This window comes from Macaca nemestrina, chromosome 13 (genome assembly GCF_043159975.1).
Source record: "Macaca nemestrina isolate mMacNem1 chromosome 13, mMacNem.hap1, whole genome shotgun sequence".
Lineage (NCBI taxonomy): Eukaryota > Metazoa > Chordata > Mammalia > Primates > Cercopithecidae > Macaca > Macaca nemestrina.
In genome coordinates this window covers 15,408,801-15,426,377 of record NC_092137.1, presented here as the reverse complement: position 1 = coordinate 15,426,377, position 17,577 = coordinate 15,408,801, and the positions used below count along the sequence as shown (strand labels likewise).

The window sequence follows — 17,577 nt, the reverse complement described above, 5'->3', positions numbered from 1 at the left end:
TCATTAATTTGGAAGAGATATATACACGTGTGTGTGTGTGTGTGTGTGTGTGTGTGTGTGTGTCCAATCGCCAAGTCAGAGGCAGATTACCAGTATTTATATTTCCATTTTATATGTGTGAAATCTCCAAGTCAGAGGCAGTTTACCAATATATATATTTCCATTTGTGTGGAAAAAATGACCTAACTCATTTTTAGTAAGATGCAATCTAAAACAAGTTTTTTAAATTTGAATTTTCTCGTTAAATAAGCCAGACACAAAATCATAAAGAGTATTTCTTGTGTTGCTTTGCTCTTATACTGCAAAGCATAACCCATTGATGAAATTAGAATTGTAAAAATAGGTCTCTGCTTTGTGAAATTGTTTAGTTTTTAAATTCAGGGCGATTTTAACAAAAGAGTGCTAATGTAGACTGTTGAGAAATGAATGGTTTTATATTTGAATTTCAAGTTTTTAAATGCATGAGTAACTAATGTTTCTACAGAGATTACAGTCTCTGACCACATACAACTGCCAGTGTCTTCCCCTTTTGCATCTAAAGCAAAACCTGAAACCAACTTCATTAGAACATAATTTGTATGCACATGAGATTTAAAACCCAACTGTCACTAGTATGTTTGAGGTAGTGTTTTTACATTGGAGTGGCATTATTTTGATTCATTCCTGTTTCTGATTCTGATTGCAAAATTGGCAGTAAGTATATTACATTTGAATTATTTTCTGTGTGGAGTAATCCATCAAAACAACTCATTATATTACATTTTAAAAATATTTTAACACCTTTTTATTAGGCTTTGGTATTTTAATGACTTCTGTCCATGGGTCGCCCTTGTGGAGAAAACATTTGAAAGCATATTATAACAGTTTTGAAAAGGCTGTAGGAGACAGTAATAAAGATTTGACAGACTTCAAATTTTAAATATAATTTAAAATATGCTATGTTGTCTTAGTGACTTGGTTGTTAGATTTTGCTGTCCTTGGAAAATAATTTGAAAGTTCTAGTGGCATAATTTTGAAAATGTTAGATAAAGATTTATATATAGCCTGTAGAACAGAAATCTATGTTGTTCATTTTAGCAAACTGTTCCAAGTTTTAGGGCAAATATATTTTTCAGTATTGGACATTGACTCTTTACGGCTTACTTGAGTAGACCAGAGAAATATGGAGAAACTATGACATATAAGTCATCTGGATTAGACATATTGTAAGCCATTTTTATCTGTCAGATATAAGTGATTAGGGTTGCTCTTTAATAGTTTGCTTTCTGTCACAGTATCTATTTTATAGCGGATCCCTCTTAGATATAGTGTTTTTATCCTTATCAGACATCTTAGCAAAGACTTGTCTAAAAATGCCTTCTGCAGGAAGCCTAGACACAAAGAGGTGAAAATAAGGGCATCCTGTGAAGATTGGATGGTCTTCTTAATTATATTGAAACTCTTGCTTCTCCATTAAATGTTACTTTTTAAAAATCTCTGATTTCTGTGCTATCCTCATCCAACTATAGAGTGACAGGGAAGTACATTTTTGGGGAAGTTCTTAGACTAATTATATGTAACGTTGTTAGTGTACGTTTAAAAGGATTGCTTTGTTTATATAAACAATCTCAATTATAGAAGTAATTTTGTGTTAATTGATGTTGTTAGTTGCCTAGTAGAGTACAATGATATTTTTATGAATATCTTCAGTATCTCTTGTTTTATTTAAATAATTTTTAATATGTACATTATTTAAAAAACTCAACATTATAATATATTTTAATTTTAATGACTGCTTGTAAGTATAGCATTTGTGGCATGACTGGTTCATAAGACAATTCAGATGCTTCAAGCTGTATTATATTCAAAGATTTTTCTTTTAAGAAATTAAAATGGGGCCAGGTGCAGTGGCTCATGCCTTTAATCCCAACACTTTGGGAAGCCAAGGTGAGAGGATTGCTTGAGCTCAAGAGTTTGAGACCAGCCTATGGGCAACATAGCAAGAACCCATATCAAAAATGAAAATTAAAATTAGGAAAAAGAGAAAAAATAGAAATGGTTAAAAATAGTTTTAAGCAAAATGGGCCCTGTTGAGAGTGGGATAGTATGTCTAATCCTGTTTTTAATGAATATCAATTTTAGATAGTTGACCTAAGTATTTATTTTAATACATTATTATGCTTAATTTTGGTTTAGTCAATGAAATTATTCTTTCTAAAAGATTGACTTTTTTTAATTGAGGGGAAATTCACAGAATGTAAAATTAACCATTTCAAAGTATACAGTTCATTGTCATTTACAATGCTGTGCAGCCACCACCTCTAGGATGGATGTGTTTTTTAATTTATTTCATTTGGATTTCAGAGCCTTCATTTCATTGAGAATTGAATCTTCCCTTTTTATAGCTAATTCCAGTTTCTCCTTTTTTCCAGATATTTACAGAAAGCCTTCTGTGCTCTAGTCGCCTTGAAAACATCCACCTGGCTGGACAGATGATGCACTGCAGTGCTTGTTCAGAAAATCCCCCAGGTGGTATAGCCCATAAAGGGAAACCCCACTACAGGGTCAGTTATGAAAAGAGTATTGACTTGGTTTTGGCTGCCAGCAGAGAGTACTTCAATTCTTCTACCAACCTCACTGATAGCTGCATGGATCTCGCCAGGTAGAGTAACTCCATATTCTTCCCTCAGATGGAGGGGGAAAGTCAGAATGTACAAACTGTGTTGTTATTCTTTCTTTACAAAATATAATATCACAGGTACAGATTGACTACACTATATGGGGCACAGTTATTTTTTGCTTGAATATAAAAAGAAAACAATGTTATGAATGTCCATCAGCTTAAACCTTTTTCTCCAGCACGCTTTCTCATGGTCATTTTTGCTGATTATCTATAAGCCTGTGTATTTCTCTTCTGTTGGAAGAGATTCATGTGATAGCCTATAAATTCAAGTTCTGAAAATTTTCAGCATGCATAGGTGATGTCTGTCTCGTTCATGTAGCTTTCACTTTGTTTAGAGACAAGAGACCTAAGGGACCTAAATGCCAGGGCATAAATCTTTAGGAAAAAAAAAAAGAGAGATAAGGGACCTGATTAGATGATAAAGCTTAGAAGTCGCTTCCTGGCTGAAATTTCTCGACTATAAATTCAGTTCCTCTCTTGTCCCCATTGTACTCCGATTTTAGCCCACTTCTCTTATTTAACACTAGTAAGGTATGTTCATGATCTGAGTTCTCATAATTAGGTATACACAATTGCGGTGATTTTTTTAGAAGACTTGATTCAGGATTTAAGGTTGCTTTTTATAAAGTTTTTAAAATAAAATTAAAAGAGCCTAATAAATACAGATCAAGGAATAAAATACGTATCACCTCTGTGTTAATGAATCTTAAAAGCTTAAAAAAGATAATTTTCCTTGTTCAACATTTCAGAAAAGCAATTTACAAACGGTCCCCAACTTAAGACGGTTCAACTTCCAATTTTTCAACTTTATGATAGTGTAAACGTGATATGCATTCAGTAGAAACAGTACTTTGAGTACTCATACAACCATTGTGTTTTTCACTTTCAGTTCAGTATTCAGTAAATTACATGAGAAATTCAACACTTTCCTATAAAATAGTCTTTGTGTTCGATGATTAAAAGCCTAGCCAAGCTGTAGGCGAATGGAAGTGTTCTTAGCACTTTTAAGGTAGGCTTAACTAAGCTATGATGTTTGTTAGGTTAGGTGTATTAAATATGCATTTTGAATTTATGATATTTTCAACTTGCAGTGGGTTTATTGGGACATAACCACATTGTAAGTCGAGGCACATCTTCAATTGTATTATGTCCTCTGTCCCCTGCCTTCTGAGTGATACGCTGCTGTTCTTGCCACTGGTCATTTTCCAACTCTCATTTGCCGTGTCTAGTTCCTCTAATACGTATTTCTCCTTCCATTTGTACCCTGGACATCTGAGTCTGTTTTGTTTCTCTTTGTCTGAGATCCCCTTTCTAGACTCTGCTCTGCTTTTCTTACTCAGAGCTGTGTTGATCCTCATTCATTTCTAGAGACATACTTTTTAATTTATTTTTTCCTCCTCAAGGCAACTGACAATTTTTCTGAACCCCTGAGTTTGTCATGTAATCTCTCGGTTTTTGTTTCTTAATCAAATAAACTGAAGAAAGGTAGAATCTCTTCAGTAATAAGGTGGCTATGGTCTCTAGCAAATTATTTACTTATTTGTTATTCTTACTGTGTCTGCTTTTGCAACACTGTACATCCTAAGTTTATCCTGTTTTCTCAGATTTTCTGGTCAACAGTCTGTAAGAGATTTTACATTTTATTTGATAGGAATTATCCACTCACTATTTAAACAAAGTAATGAGATTTTTGAGCCCAATCATTTGCCCACTATTTTGCACATTATACCTGTGTATAGTTTTACAAAAATGAGATAATACTATACATTTCTTTTTATTACACTTTTTTCAGTTGTTTATGAAGCTAGTATATACAGATCTGCAGCATTTTCATATGCTTTACAGCATTGTGTCAAGTGGTTGTGCTAGATTTGTTTAGTTCTTTTCTGACTGCATTTAATATACCTTTTCATTGTCCGAGAAGCAGCAGAGTATAGAGGTTAAGAACACAGCAGTTTCTCCAGCCAGATGTCTATGTGCAAATCTACTTTTTTCCAGCTAACAGCCCTGTGACATTGGGCCAGTCATCAGGACCTCAGGTTCTTCACCTGTAAAATGTGGATAATAGTAGGATTATATCATAGGGCTATTGTAATATTAACTGAGTATGTAAAGTGGTTAGAACTATGCCTGTTGTCGATGGATAATGCAAAGAGGAATTGCTGGATCAAAGGATAAGCACATGCAAAATTTTGTTGTTTGTTATCAAATGGCACCAGTTTATTTTCCATTACCTAAGGCACTAAAGGGCCCCTTCTCTAAATTAATTTTCAGTCTTTCCAGTGTTTGCCTGTTGAACAGCTTCATTTGCACTTTTTCATTTGAAACTTGTTTCTAGCCTTAATTATGTTTTCTTTTGGGGTGTTCATCTTTTTACTATTGATTCTTATGAGCTTATTTTGGAGCATAAGGAACGTTTGCCCTATGCCTATTTCAAATATTTTACTACATTGCCAAGTTTATATTATATATGATTTATCTTTCCAATTGCTATTCAGAATTCTTTTAAAATTGTGATTCTTTTACAATTTCTGTCTTTTCTGTCATCCTTTGAAAGATCTTTAATTCCCAAGACTATTAAGACAGTTTTTCATACTTTTTAGTGCTTTGATAGTTGTATTTTTTACATTTCAGTTTTATCTTTATTTGGAATTTATTTTGATATTTTGATTATGGTGGCAATTGGAACACCTTCATTTTACAAACATGCCGTATGTGTGTAACGTGGCACCGCACTGATTGCAACCTGTGAGCCTGGGTGTATTTCAGTGTTTACAGTTATGTTAAATGTAGAAAATAACCCATACATTCTTACTGATTAAGGTATTATTTATTAATTAGCATTTTATTGAGGAAGCAATAAATATTTAAACAATACAAGAAGGATATATTGGAGAGATTGATTCCCCCCCAGATGACTAATAGTTATTTCAGACCCAGCAAAGCTTAAAAGTAACTCCTCCTCCGAGTCCCCCCCATTTCCACACCCCCACCAGTGATATCTTATCTCAGAAGGAATTATGTTTTCACAAACCATGTTATTGAACTTGACAAAGTTGTTTAAAGCAGTTAGCTCTTTCTTTTCTCCTAAGCGATTCTTTTTTTTTTTTTTTTTTTTTGAGACGGAGTCTCGCTCTGTCGCCCAGGCTGGAGTGCAGTGGCGCGATCTCGGCTCACTGCAAGCTCCGCCTCCCGGGTTCACGCCACTCCTGCCTCAGCCTCCCGAGTAGCTGGGACTACAGGCGCCCACAACCGCGCCCGGCTAATTTTTTGTATTTTTAGTAGAGACGGGGTTTCACCGTGGTCTCGATCTCCTGACCTTGTGATCCGCCCGCCTCGGCCTCCCAAAGTGCTGGGATTACAGGCGTGAGCCACCGCGCCCGGCCTTCTCCTAAGCGATTCTATTTTTATTTCAAATGATGAAAATACCAAATAGAATAGCCTTTGAAACTGGGAATTGTATTTCACTTCAATCTTTTTGGCAGGTGTTTCCCAGAGATCATTTAAAAAGCTGGTCCTTCTATATTTCCCCTTCATTGCATCTCTTTCTCTCCCACAAGGACACACCTTCATTTCACAAACATGCCCTGTGTGTATAATGTGGTACCAAACTGATTGTGACCTGTGAGCCTGGATGCATTTCAGTGTTCACAGCTATATTGAATACAGGAAATAGCCCATACATTCTTACTGATTAAACAGTTATTTATAAACTCTTTGTAAATAAATTGTTGAGGAAGCAATAGATATCCAAACAATACAAAAAGGATGTATGTATTGACAATAAGTCTCCCTCCTCATTCTAGTTCTCCTAACTTTATCCTTCAGTCATTTTTAAATATTGATTTCTTATATATCCTTCCAAAACTTTTTATCAAATGTTACCTCTTCTTTCTTAAGTCATGAATAAATTCTTACTATTATGCATACGTTTCTGTGCCCTGTTTTATTTTTCACTCATATTCTGTATTGAAGGTTTTTCATGTGAGTACAGACAGATCTATTTTATTCCTTTTTGATGGTTGTAGAATATTCCATTATATGATTTATTTAATTTGTTCCTGATTCGATATGCTTTCTTTCATTTTAAAAACAATCTGGTAGTGAGCATCAATCATTATATGTCTTTGAGCACATGTGAGCCTATCTGTAATATAAATTTTGAGAATTTATTTGTAATTTAGAATTTATTTGTAATTCCCGGATCTAGAGGAAAAAAATGTAAAAAAGTGCATTTACAGTTTTGATAGAAACCACAAAGATGTTATAGACCTTTCACACTTGAATCAACAGTAGATGTGAGTGCACAATTGATTTAAATCCTCCAGTTTTACAAGAGTAGGCTAGGCCTGTATCTGTCACTCAGTCATGTGAATGCCATGCTGGGGCTTAGATGCCTGCATCTCATGATCTGTGATTCTAGCATTCATGAGCCCTTTACCGTCTGATCTATCTTTCTAGTCTTACATTCCAATGTTCCTCTAAACACCTTTAGAGAATGAGTTTATTCATTAAATGAAACTTTTATTAAATGCAGTTTCTTTGAATTTAAACAGAAACTTACTTAAAATACTCCATGGGAATCCCACATTCTTAGCTTAGCAAATCACTTTCTTCTGTAGTTCATCTCAGAACCGTATATTACCAACAGATTCCTCCTTTTTGATCAGAAGCATGTTCTCTGTGCAGTTTCCTAAGTCATTTCTTGTTTCTTTTGAGAGACCAAATTATGACTAAATCAAGACATTTCTGTTTTTCTTAGAAGGGAAACTGGAAATTATCTGAGCTTTATCCTTTAAAAAAATTTTTGTAATATAATCATTACGTTTGCATTCAACAGTAAAAACGGCACTAAACACAGAGTTATGATGCTTCCTACCATGATGCCATTTTGTACTGTGAATGCAACTGTAGGCAATTACTTCACTTCCGTGAGCTTCAGTTTTAGCTCCCTGAAAAGGCAGATAGATGATGATGTTTGCCTACCTCACAGGCTTGCTGTGAGGATTAAGATAACAGAAGGCATCCAGCGGAATGAATTCCTGGAATGTAGTAGATTTTTGGTAAATATGTGTTGGATCTCATGTTGTTGAATATAGAAGGGCAAACATACGTTGCTTCTTTTTAAAAATTTATCTAATTTCTTCTAGGTGCTGCTTACAACTGATAACAGACAGACCCCCTGCCATTCAAGAGGAGCTAGATCTTATCCAGGCCGTTGGATGTCTTGAAGAATTTGGGGTAAAGATCCTGCCTTTGCAAGGTGAGTTTTCTACTTACTGTTGCATTGTTACTAACTTACATTGCAGTAATTTACTAGTATTCTTTTTCAGTTTTTAAAACTAAAGAGTAGCTTTGGTCATATAATCCATTAGCAATAGATCTTGCCCTTGACCCATTATTTTAAATGAAATCTTAAGTGGAAACCCAAAAGAAAAAATAAAGCCAACATTTTACTATAAATTTATTTTTTAAAATTCACATGTATAACATTTAAAGAAATAACATCAGTAACAGAGCAGTGAGGCTATAGGGTAAAAACAAAAAAAAGATATTGGGGATTGCACATGAGAATGTATCAGATTTATATCAGTTTTGGTATATAATTTATTTCTGTATTTTGTTTCAGTTGCATAGATTTATAACTAGCTGTAAATAAAAATAGTTTTTTCTTTTTATGCTTGCGTCAGTATATTCTTTAAGTCCATCTATTTTTTTAAAAGAGGGAATGATAGGAAATTTTTGTTTAGAATTTAATTACTAGAGATATCTTAATATTATTCAACTTCTTTCATTTAAATATAAAAGTCACCTAGGTATCATCGCAAACAAGCGTCCTGTTAAAGAGTCACTTGTCTCATCTATTTATGCTGTGAGGACTGTTTGTATCTCATGGTGTACTGGACCTGAAACCTGACCTTCCCTGTTGAGGAAGGTAGATTTTCTGTTGCATTAAATCCTGGACCTCTGCGCCCTAAATGAACAGAGTGGCTTGGTATTATTAGCAGTGTGCTTGGCTGGCTTCCCTGTAATCTGTTACCTCTCTTCTTAACTCTGGAAATATTTGAGACTGATGGTGGCAGAGGTTTAGATTTCTTACGAGTTCCTTGGTGTCTTTGTCCTGTGTAGTGATTAGAGTTGGATGGATTTTAGAGGATATGGGCCAGTAGAGACATTCTCATGTTTACAGTGGGTTTCCAATGTGACTTGACTAAAAGTTAAAGTTTTGCATCTCAGAAAAACTCATTAGGCTGGGCACAGTGGCTCACACCTATAATCCCAGCACTTTGGTATGCTGATGTAGGAGGTTCACTTAAGTCCAAAAGCTTGAGACCAGCCTGGGCAACATAGTGAGACTCTGTCTCTACAAAAATTAAAAAAGTTAGCCGAGTGTAATGGCATGCGTATGTAGTCCCAGCTACTCAGGGGGCTGAGGTGGGAGGACTGCTTGAGCCCAGGAAGTTGAGGCTGCAGTAAGCCATGATCGTGCCATTGCATTCCAGCCTGGGCAACAGACCTAGACCCTGTCTCAAAAAAAATTATTAGATTCAAAAGAGGTAATATTATTACTTTGAGTATCATTGTTTGGAAACAATTTGTATATGATTATAACTATCTTGTGGTATCTTAAGCAATTTTTTCTAATGTGATTGCTAAATCACTAGAAAATTTTATTCATTTGTATAATTCATATAATTTTTGAGCTCAAAACTTCTTAAAATTGTGAAGATTTTTATTCTTAAATGTCTGAAGTCATTAACTACTTCCCCCTCAAATATTTATTTAATTGCAATTTTAGTCAAGGAAGAATCCAGAGCACAATGAAGCTGTTGCTCTGTTTTTATCTCTTGTTAGGCCATGCTGTTACAGATTTAACTCTGTGTGTGTGTGTGTGTGTGTGTGTGTGTGTGTGTATCTGTGTGTCTGTGTTTTACCTCCTTATATAATTCAAGCAGATTGGTATAATACAAAAAATTTTTCTTACAGTCCACCCAAGTGCTACTGGATTTTGAAATATTACATTGAGCCCTGATTTTCTGTGCTGATCAATTTGCAGTATTTTTGGCTGGTGATACGTATATCAGCTGCTGGATTTGAATACCCACAACCAAAACCGCTGCCCTGCTGTAGCTTCTGAGAATTTTCTGACTGAGGAGTATTTTAAGAAAGACATTTGCTTTCATGTCTTGACAGCTTTCCACCTTGATATATTGATTTGGAGTTTCCCATTAGAACGACTGTCAGAAAACCTTCCGGATGTGAAGATGGAATATTGCCTTTGTATACTTTTTGTTGTGTTTATCTCACAGATGCCATTTAGGTTTTAGCTTCTTTTGTATTCATCAGTAATATTGGAGAAAGAAAACAACTTGATATTTAGAAATTTATGGTTTAGGTATTTTTATTGTAGTCAGCGTACATAGTTCATTTTGTCATTTTGCTTTGTTTTGAAGCCTTCTTTGCCTACACTCCAGGAGTTGCTGTTTCTTGTCAAGTAAAGGCAAGCATTTCTAACTAAATTGTAATCAATGAGCTAATTGAAAACAGGAACGGAAGTCGCATGTAAAAATGACTCCCTATGTGTGAGTCTTCTGTGAAGTATTTGTGTATGTGTACATGTGTATGCTTTTCTCTTTGTTTTGGGTGTTTATGTAAATTTTTCTTAATATTTAAATGAGCAGCCTTTGAATATTTCATTTGGTCCACATGTTCTTTCTGTAATAGGGTAAGTCAGCTTTTCTGATTCATAGCATTTTAGTTACACTCAGCCTGGAGCTACTTCTGCCACTTATTACTGGGTAACTGGGGGCAAGTTTTAACCTTTCTTTAAGTTTTCTCATTTACCAAATGGGGATACTAATAAGAATCTTACAGAATTGCTTATAAGGAATATGTATACATTTATAGTGCCTAAGATATAGTAAGGACTGTACAATATCAATGATTATTTTTGATACTTAAAGGTATTTTTTAAATAATCATAGAATTAGTGTGGTCTCACCTGTCTTCTCATTCTCCCTGATTCCTTTCTCTTCATTCCTTTTTCCTTTCTTCCTCACATTCTTCCCCTCCCTCCTCAGCATCTGTTCATTGCCCTCTCTCCACCTCCCCGCCTTTGCTTTCTTTAATAAACATAAATGTAGGCACTTACCCTACTCTGGGAACTGAAATAATGACGGGGACAAGGCACATTCTATGACTTTACAGGGCTGTCACACTGATAATGAGACAGGATTACCCCTGAGTGTCATGTGTGAGCTTACATTATGGTGCAGCCACTTTGAGCTGTGTAACCTGTGGCAACAGTGTCTTTGAGCTTCACATTTCTCAGATTGGGATACTAATAAAATATTCCTTACACAGTCCTGTAAGTTATATCTGGAGAAACCTTGTATTAGAAGATTCCATTAGATAATAATATAGCTAATATTTATTGAGTGATTTTTATGTTCCAAATATACTTTATATGTATTCACTAATTCACAAAACACCCTTTGGGCATTGTATTAACCTGTTCTTACACTGCTATAAAGAAATACCCAAGACTGGGTAATTTATAAAGGTAAGAGGTTTCATTGACTCACGGTTCCACATGACTGGGGAGGCGTCAGGAAACTTACAGTCATGGCAGAAGGCAAAGGGGAAGCAAGGATCTTCTTCATCTGTTGGTGGGAAAGAGAAGAGTGTATTTGAGAACAAAGAAGTGCCACGCTTTTAAACCATCAGTAGTAGTGAGAACTTACTCTCATGAGAACAGCATGGGGGAAACCGCCCCCATGATCCAGTCACCTTCCACCAGGTCATTCCCTCAACACCTGGGGATTACAATTCAAGATGAGATTTGGGTGGGGACACAAAGCCTAACCATATCATTTCACCAGGGCCCCTCCCAAATCTCATGTCCTCACATTTCAAAACCAATCATGCCTTCCCTGCAGTCCCCCAAAATCTTAACTCATTTCAGCATTAACTCAAAAGTTCAAGTCCAAAATCTCATCTATGACAGGACAAGTCCCTTCTACCTAGGAGCCTGTAAAATCAAAAGCAAGCTAATTACTTCCAAGATCCAATGGGGGTACAGGCATTGGATAAATACCTCCATTCCAAATGGGAGAAATTGGCCAAAGCAAAGGGGCCACAGGCCCCTGCAAGTCAGAAACCCAGCAGGGCAGTCATTAAATCTTAAAGCTCCAAAATAATATCCTTTGATTCCATGTCTCACATCCAGGGCACACTGATGCAAAGGGTGGGCTCCCATGGCCTTGAGCAGCATGGTAGCTCATGCTTCTAATCCCAGGACTTTGGGAGCCTGAGGTGAGTTGATTGCTTGAGCTCAGGAGTTTGAGACCAGCCTGGGCAGCATGGCAAAACCCATCTCTATTTTTTAAAAGATTAAAAAATTAGCCAGGCTTGGTAGTGCATGGCTGTAGTCCCACTTGGGGTGCTGAGGCAGGAGGATCGCTTGTCCTAGTAGGTCGAGGCTGCAGTAAGTTGAGATTGTGCCACTGCACCCACGCCTGGGCAACAGAGCAAGACCCTATCTCAAAATAAAACCATGCCATGTAAGGTGGTGGTATTGTTTCCAATGTTCAGATAATGAAATCAAGGCACAGGGAGGTTAAGTAACTTGACTGGGTTGCCTAGGGTCATCCAGTTAGTTAGAGGTGGAGCCAGGATTCAAACCTAGGTAGTCTGGCTCAAAAACCTACATTTGTAACAGCAGACAATACTCTACTGAGGAAAAAGTGTGAGAGTAAAAGGAAGGAAACTCTTATCCTCTTACTGGTCAGCTAAGTGTCTGACTCCTGTGTATTACACCTTCCTGGCCTATCAAGTTTGTATAATACTTCCACAACATCACTAGTAACTTCATTTGTTGTGGACCTTTGTTGCCATTCCCGAGTGACTGAAATTGATATTGCATAACTGTCGTTTGAGGGGCATTTGGAATATAGGTAGCCAGTTAGAAAATGCTTTTTACATTTGAGACACACAGGCACACATATGTCTGTGTGTGTGTACGTATACATGTATTTTATAAAAGGTTTTAAAAAAATCACTTGAGATATGTTCGTGATTTCTACAGGAAAATTAGTTTATCTTTAATTATTAAAAGGTACATACATGCATATCTTTTTCATGCTCATTCATTCAGTTTGGAGAGGAATTTTAGGAGTTGAGCACTTCTTCCTTCTTGGAAAGATAGTAATATCTAGGGCTTAAATTTATTTAACTGAGAATTTACATTTTGAAATATAATTAAGCAGGCCCTAAATCAGCAGAAAAAGCAAACTGGAATAGTGATTGTCCAGAGGATCAGAAAATAGGTAAGTAAATAAAGTAAAAAGTCATTTGAACAGGGTAATTGCAGTCTATTAGAATCCTGCTCTCCAAATTTGTTTAATGTACTTCAAATATTAGTAGTGTGCATTGCTTAGGGCAATAGGAGACAAATAATTAAAGATGAGTGTTCCATTAAATGGAAGTTTAGAGAAAATGATGATCCATTGCTGTGTGTGGTTTCAGTTCTCTACCTTGATTTTATTGAGCTAGAAAAAGAGTGGTAAAAGTAAGGAAGTCAGTTTAGTAGAATTACTAAAGCTAGAGCTTCTCTAAGAAGAATACAGTAATTCATCAACAAAGCCATAAAAGCAGCTATGAAAACTCCAGATTTTTACATAGCAGAATGCAGATAGTATCTGCGACAAGTTTTGTTTTGAAAATCAAATTAGAAATATGTTAAAAGTACCTATCATAATTATCATATGTTACTGAATCTGGAAAAGGCCCCACAAAATAGTAGCAGATATTGAGGAAAAAATTCACAATATTTTTATTGTGATAAGGTATGGAAAGGCTTGAAGTATACTGTATCGGTGAGTTTTTACGATTGTGCTGTAGTGAAAAACTCAGAATCTCCATAATGTGTGATAACAGACTTATTCCTTGCTCACAATCGTGTCCACTTTGGTTGGCAGCAGCACCACCCCATGAGACACGGCCTTGTCACAGTAGAGGGGAAAGATCTGTAGTGGAATTCCACAATGACTCTTAACAGTGTTCACTCGGAAGTGGCATGTATCATTTCCACTCACATTAATTGCCTGTAGATGTCACAGGGCCAAGCCTTCTGTTACTGAAGCAGGAATTTGGGATATGAATAGTTGCAGTGGATAATTGGGAACAGTAATACAGTCTGTAGAAGCTATACTCAGATGTAGGTATTAGCAATGGTGATTTTGAAGGAAGTAACTGAAGAGTACATTTACTTTATATTTCATAGTAAAGGCCACACACAACAGAATTATTATTGTAGATATATAAAGATTCATTTTAAGAGAGTCTAGGCCAGGTGTGTTGGCCCATGCATGTAATCCTAGCACTTTGGGAGGCAGAGGAGGGAAGATCACAAGGTCAGGAGTTCTAGACCAGCCTGGCCAATATGGTGAAACCCTGTCGCTAATAAGAATACAAAAATTAGCCAGGCGTAGTGGCATGTGCCTGTAGTCCCAGCTTCTGGGGAGGCTGAGGCAGAAGAATCGCTTGAACCTGGGAGGCAGACGTTGCAGTAAGCTGAGATTGTACCACTGCCCTCCAGCCTGGGCAACAGAGGGAGATTCCATCTCAAAAAAAAAAAAAGAGAGAGTCAAAACATTAGGAAACACACACTGAAGTGTTTAGCAATAAAGAGAAATGTTATTTGCAACTTATTCTCAAATGTTTCAGAAAAAAATAAATGTGTATGTATATTTGTGTGTATATATGTGTAACTGTGTATATATGCACATGTATACATGTGTATTATAAATGTATATATGTATTTGTACATGTATAAGTATTTGTGTGTGTATATACATATTTGTGTGTGAATATAAAGAGGAAGGAAGCAGGGAGGGTGTGCGTGCATGATTGCACATGGGCATGTGTGAAGGTGCAAATTATTAATCATCTGTTAACCTCAGCAAAGAGTATAGAGGATTTCTTTGTACTTTCCTTGCAACCTTTTATGAGTTTAACATTAAATTGTAATAAATCCTTACCTTCCCCCAAAAAGCCCATTCCAGAGAAAAAACACCACCTCTGTTCTTTATCTCCCCCGTCCCTGGCCCCTCTCACCTATGTAGAAGTTTTCAGAGAACACAAGATGTATGGAGAACAGCCACTGATTTAGGAAAGGATAGATTCAAGGTGTGAAAACATTTAGCGAGCCAGGTTGAATTTTGGTCCCATCACTTTTTCAGTGACCTTTGCCAAAGTACTTAACCTTTCTGCACCTCAGTTTCTTCTCTTGAGGATAATGGTACCTGTCTTCTATTAATAAGAGTTTGCTGTGTAGGGTTAATATACATAAAGCACCCCCAACAGTGCCTGAGATGTAGCTCATTGTATTCCTTTCACAATAGCTGTTATTATCGTAGTTGTTATTATTACAATTATTGGGGGCCAATCTCCCTGGCAGTGCCGTGTTTCTTAAAGGTTGCCATCTCTACTGTAAATAAGTACCATTTGTTCCTAGAATATTCGTAGTACCTTTTGTCTAAGGTTTTTAAAATGTGATTTTCATTTCTTCATAGTTTGACTTGGTTTGATCAGATGTGTTTTATTTTCCTAATATCCAGTTTATGTGAGAAAATTGGGCTTATGTTTGGAGGAAGGTTAATAAATTGCAACAGTAAGCACTTTGAAGACTCCTGCCTTCCAAACTGGGGTGATGAGTGGAGATAGCAAATGGATATTTAGAGCAAGGAATGGAGCTTAGGGGGTGAAGTGTGAGGGGGCTGGTATAATACTAAGTATTATATACAAATACTATCTTGTTTAAATTTTTCCCTAAGTCCCAACATGGTACATAAAATAGCAACACAGCTTTTTCCAGTTTCAGATTAACACTTCATTTCCTATGCTTCAGAAGTTTGGTTATAAAGAAAAGATCAAGGTTGTACATTATTTTCTCAGAAGCAACAATAATTTTGCTGTTTGTTAAACATGCCTTTTACTTTTACTTAATTCTCCTTCATCTGAAGCCTTACACAATTTTCATTTTCTTTGGATGCGTTGTATTAGGAAGGCCATTAACACCCTTTTGTGATGTCCCTGGTGCAAGTCTTTAATATGTCTTTCTTTTGTAGTGCGATTGTGCCCTGATCGGATCAGTCTCATCAAGGAGTGTATTTCCCAGTCCCCGACATGCTATAAACAATCTACCAAGCTTCTGGGCCTTGCTGAACTGCTGAGGGTTGCAGGTAAGTCTTTTGAGTACTAAGCTGCAGAACAAGCTTTCTGTATTATTCTTGACATCATTGCAGGAGAATAGCAGAATATATACTTAAGGTGTCAGAAGAACATCTTTTTTCTTAGATGGGGTCTCGCTCTGTTGCTCAGGCTGGAGTGCAGTGAAATCCTCCTGCCTCAGCCTCTCAACTAGCTAAGAAGAGCATCTTTGGGCAAGGATTAGTATTTTCTAGAAAAATTGGCATGTTATAAAAATGTGCCAATATTGAGCTTCTGGAACCATCTGTTATTTAAATGAAGACAAGCTTATTCAGGGTGCCTCAAAGTGGTTGTGTGATCAGGAGCAGAAGTCATTTATAATCAGAAAACTTACATATAAAACAAACCAACCTTACCAGTTCACCTTCAGTGTCTAAATTTGGTTTTGTGTTTGAACCTGAACAATTTGTTAGAAAACTTTATGCATTTACTATTTGGTGGCATTTTCATGTATTGTATCTCATTTAATCATCTCATAAATGATGTTGATTTTAGTATTCTTCTCATTTTGCAAGGGAAGTTGGAGAGAAGTTAAATATTTTGCCCAGCAAGGTTAAATCGTAGGCTTTGGCTTTTAAGGAAAGTCTTTTTGACTCTACATTTCATATTTCCTTAACTACATTGTTCTGCTCACCAGTCTTTTTAATACTTTTTTTTTTGTTTTGGTAATTTTGTCTTATGCTGATTTCTGCAAGAACAGTTGTTGGTCATTTGGTTGTATAAGCAGTGGTTTCAAATTGGATTCCTCTAAGTCACATATATATTTAACATATTTAATGGACTAAATATTTTACAATTGTAATATGTAGGACTCTTAAGGTCTCTAGTTTTAGTAATTGTGTGTGTCACTTATCCTTTTCTAGTCTGTGTGAAGGTATAGCATCAGCATCTTTATCTTTGGACTTGCACATGGCAATGTGATGGTCGTGTGATTAGGGCCAGTCATCCATTGTGAGACATCTGGAACGAATGGGGAGAACAGTGCGTGTGGAGTCAGAACACTGGTTCAGGTTCTAACTCTGTGCCACACATTTGCTAAATTACTTTAGTTCCATTTTCTGCATCTGGAAAATAGGAATGATACTCCCTTTCTTCACCCATGAAGTTATGAGAGACCCAAATGAGTTAATGCATGTGAAAGTGCTCTGTAAACTCTGATCATCAGGGAAGAATTCCATAAGGATCCAGGCCACAGAAGCTAACAAAGCAGCTCAGAGGTGCCATCTGCATTTTTATGCTCCTACTAGGATTTGTTTCCTCTTGATGTGTTAACATAGTAACAGGAATACCTGTGGTCGTGGTAATCTATATGAATTTTTAATGGGAAGAGAGAAAGTAATATTTTTCTGCTAGGTACTGTGGATACAAAGTTCTGTTACACATAGCTGCTGCCCTCTGAGAATTTTTACTCTTAGAGAGCCAGGGAAACAAGTAATTATGCTGCCAGCACAGGATGTGATCATAGTGCATGGCTTCTGTAAACAGATATTAGAAGACTTGAAGAAAGGCCATGCTAATTTTTGCCTGGGGAATTAAGAAAGGTATCATAAAGCAGGTGGCCTTTACCTTATAGAGAGTTTTGGTTATCTGTTACTGCTTTACGAACCACCCAAAACCTGGTGGCTTAAAAAACAACCATTTAT

At 36.3% G+C, this 17,577-nt stretch overlaps 1 protein-coding gene across 2 annotated transcripts in view; it reads left to right on the top strand.

The window, feature by feature from the left end:
• Positions 1-17,577, top strand: part of LOC105486455 (NBAS subunit of NRZ tethering complex) — a 390,628-nt gene that overhangs the window by 173,904 nt on the left and 199,147 nt on the right. For both annotated transcript variants that reach the window (XM_011749319.3, XM_071076257.1), the window contains exons 30-32: positions 2,412-2,641; positions 7,813-7,925; positions 15,793-15,906. In XM_011749319.3, coding sequence (XP_011747621.2) covers positions 2,412-2,641; positions 7,813-7,925; positions 15,793-15,906 — 457 coding nt within the window. The remainder of the gene's footprint in view (positions 1-2,411; positions 2,642-7,812; positions 7,926-15,792; positions 15,907-17,577) is intronic.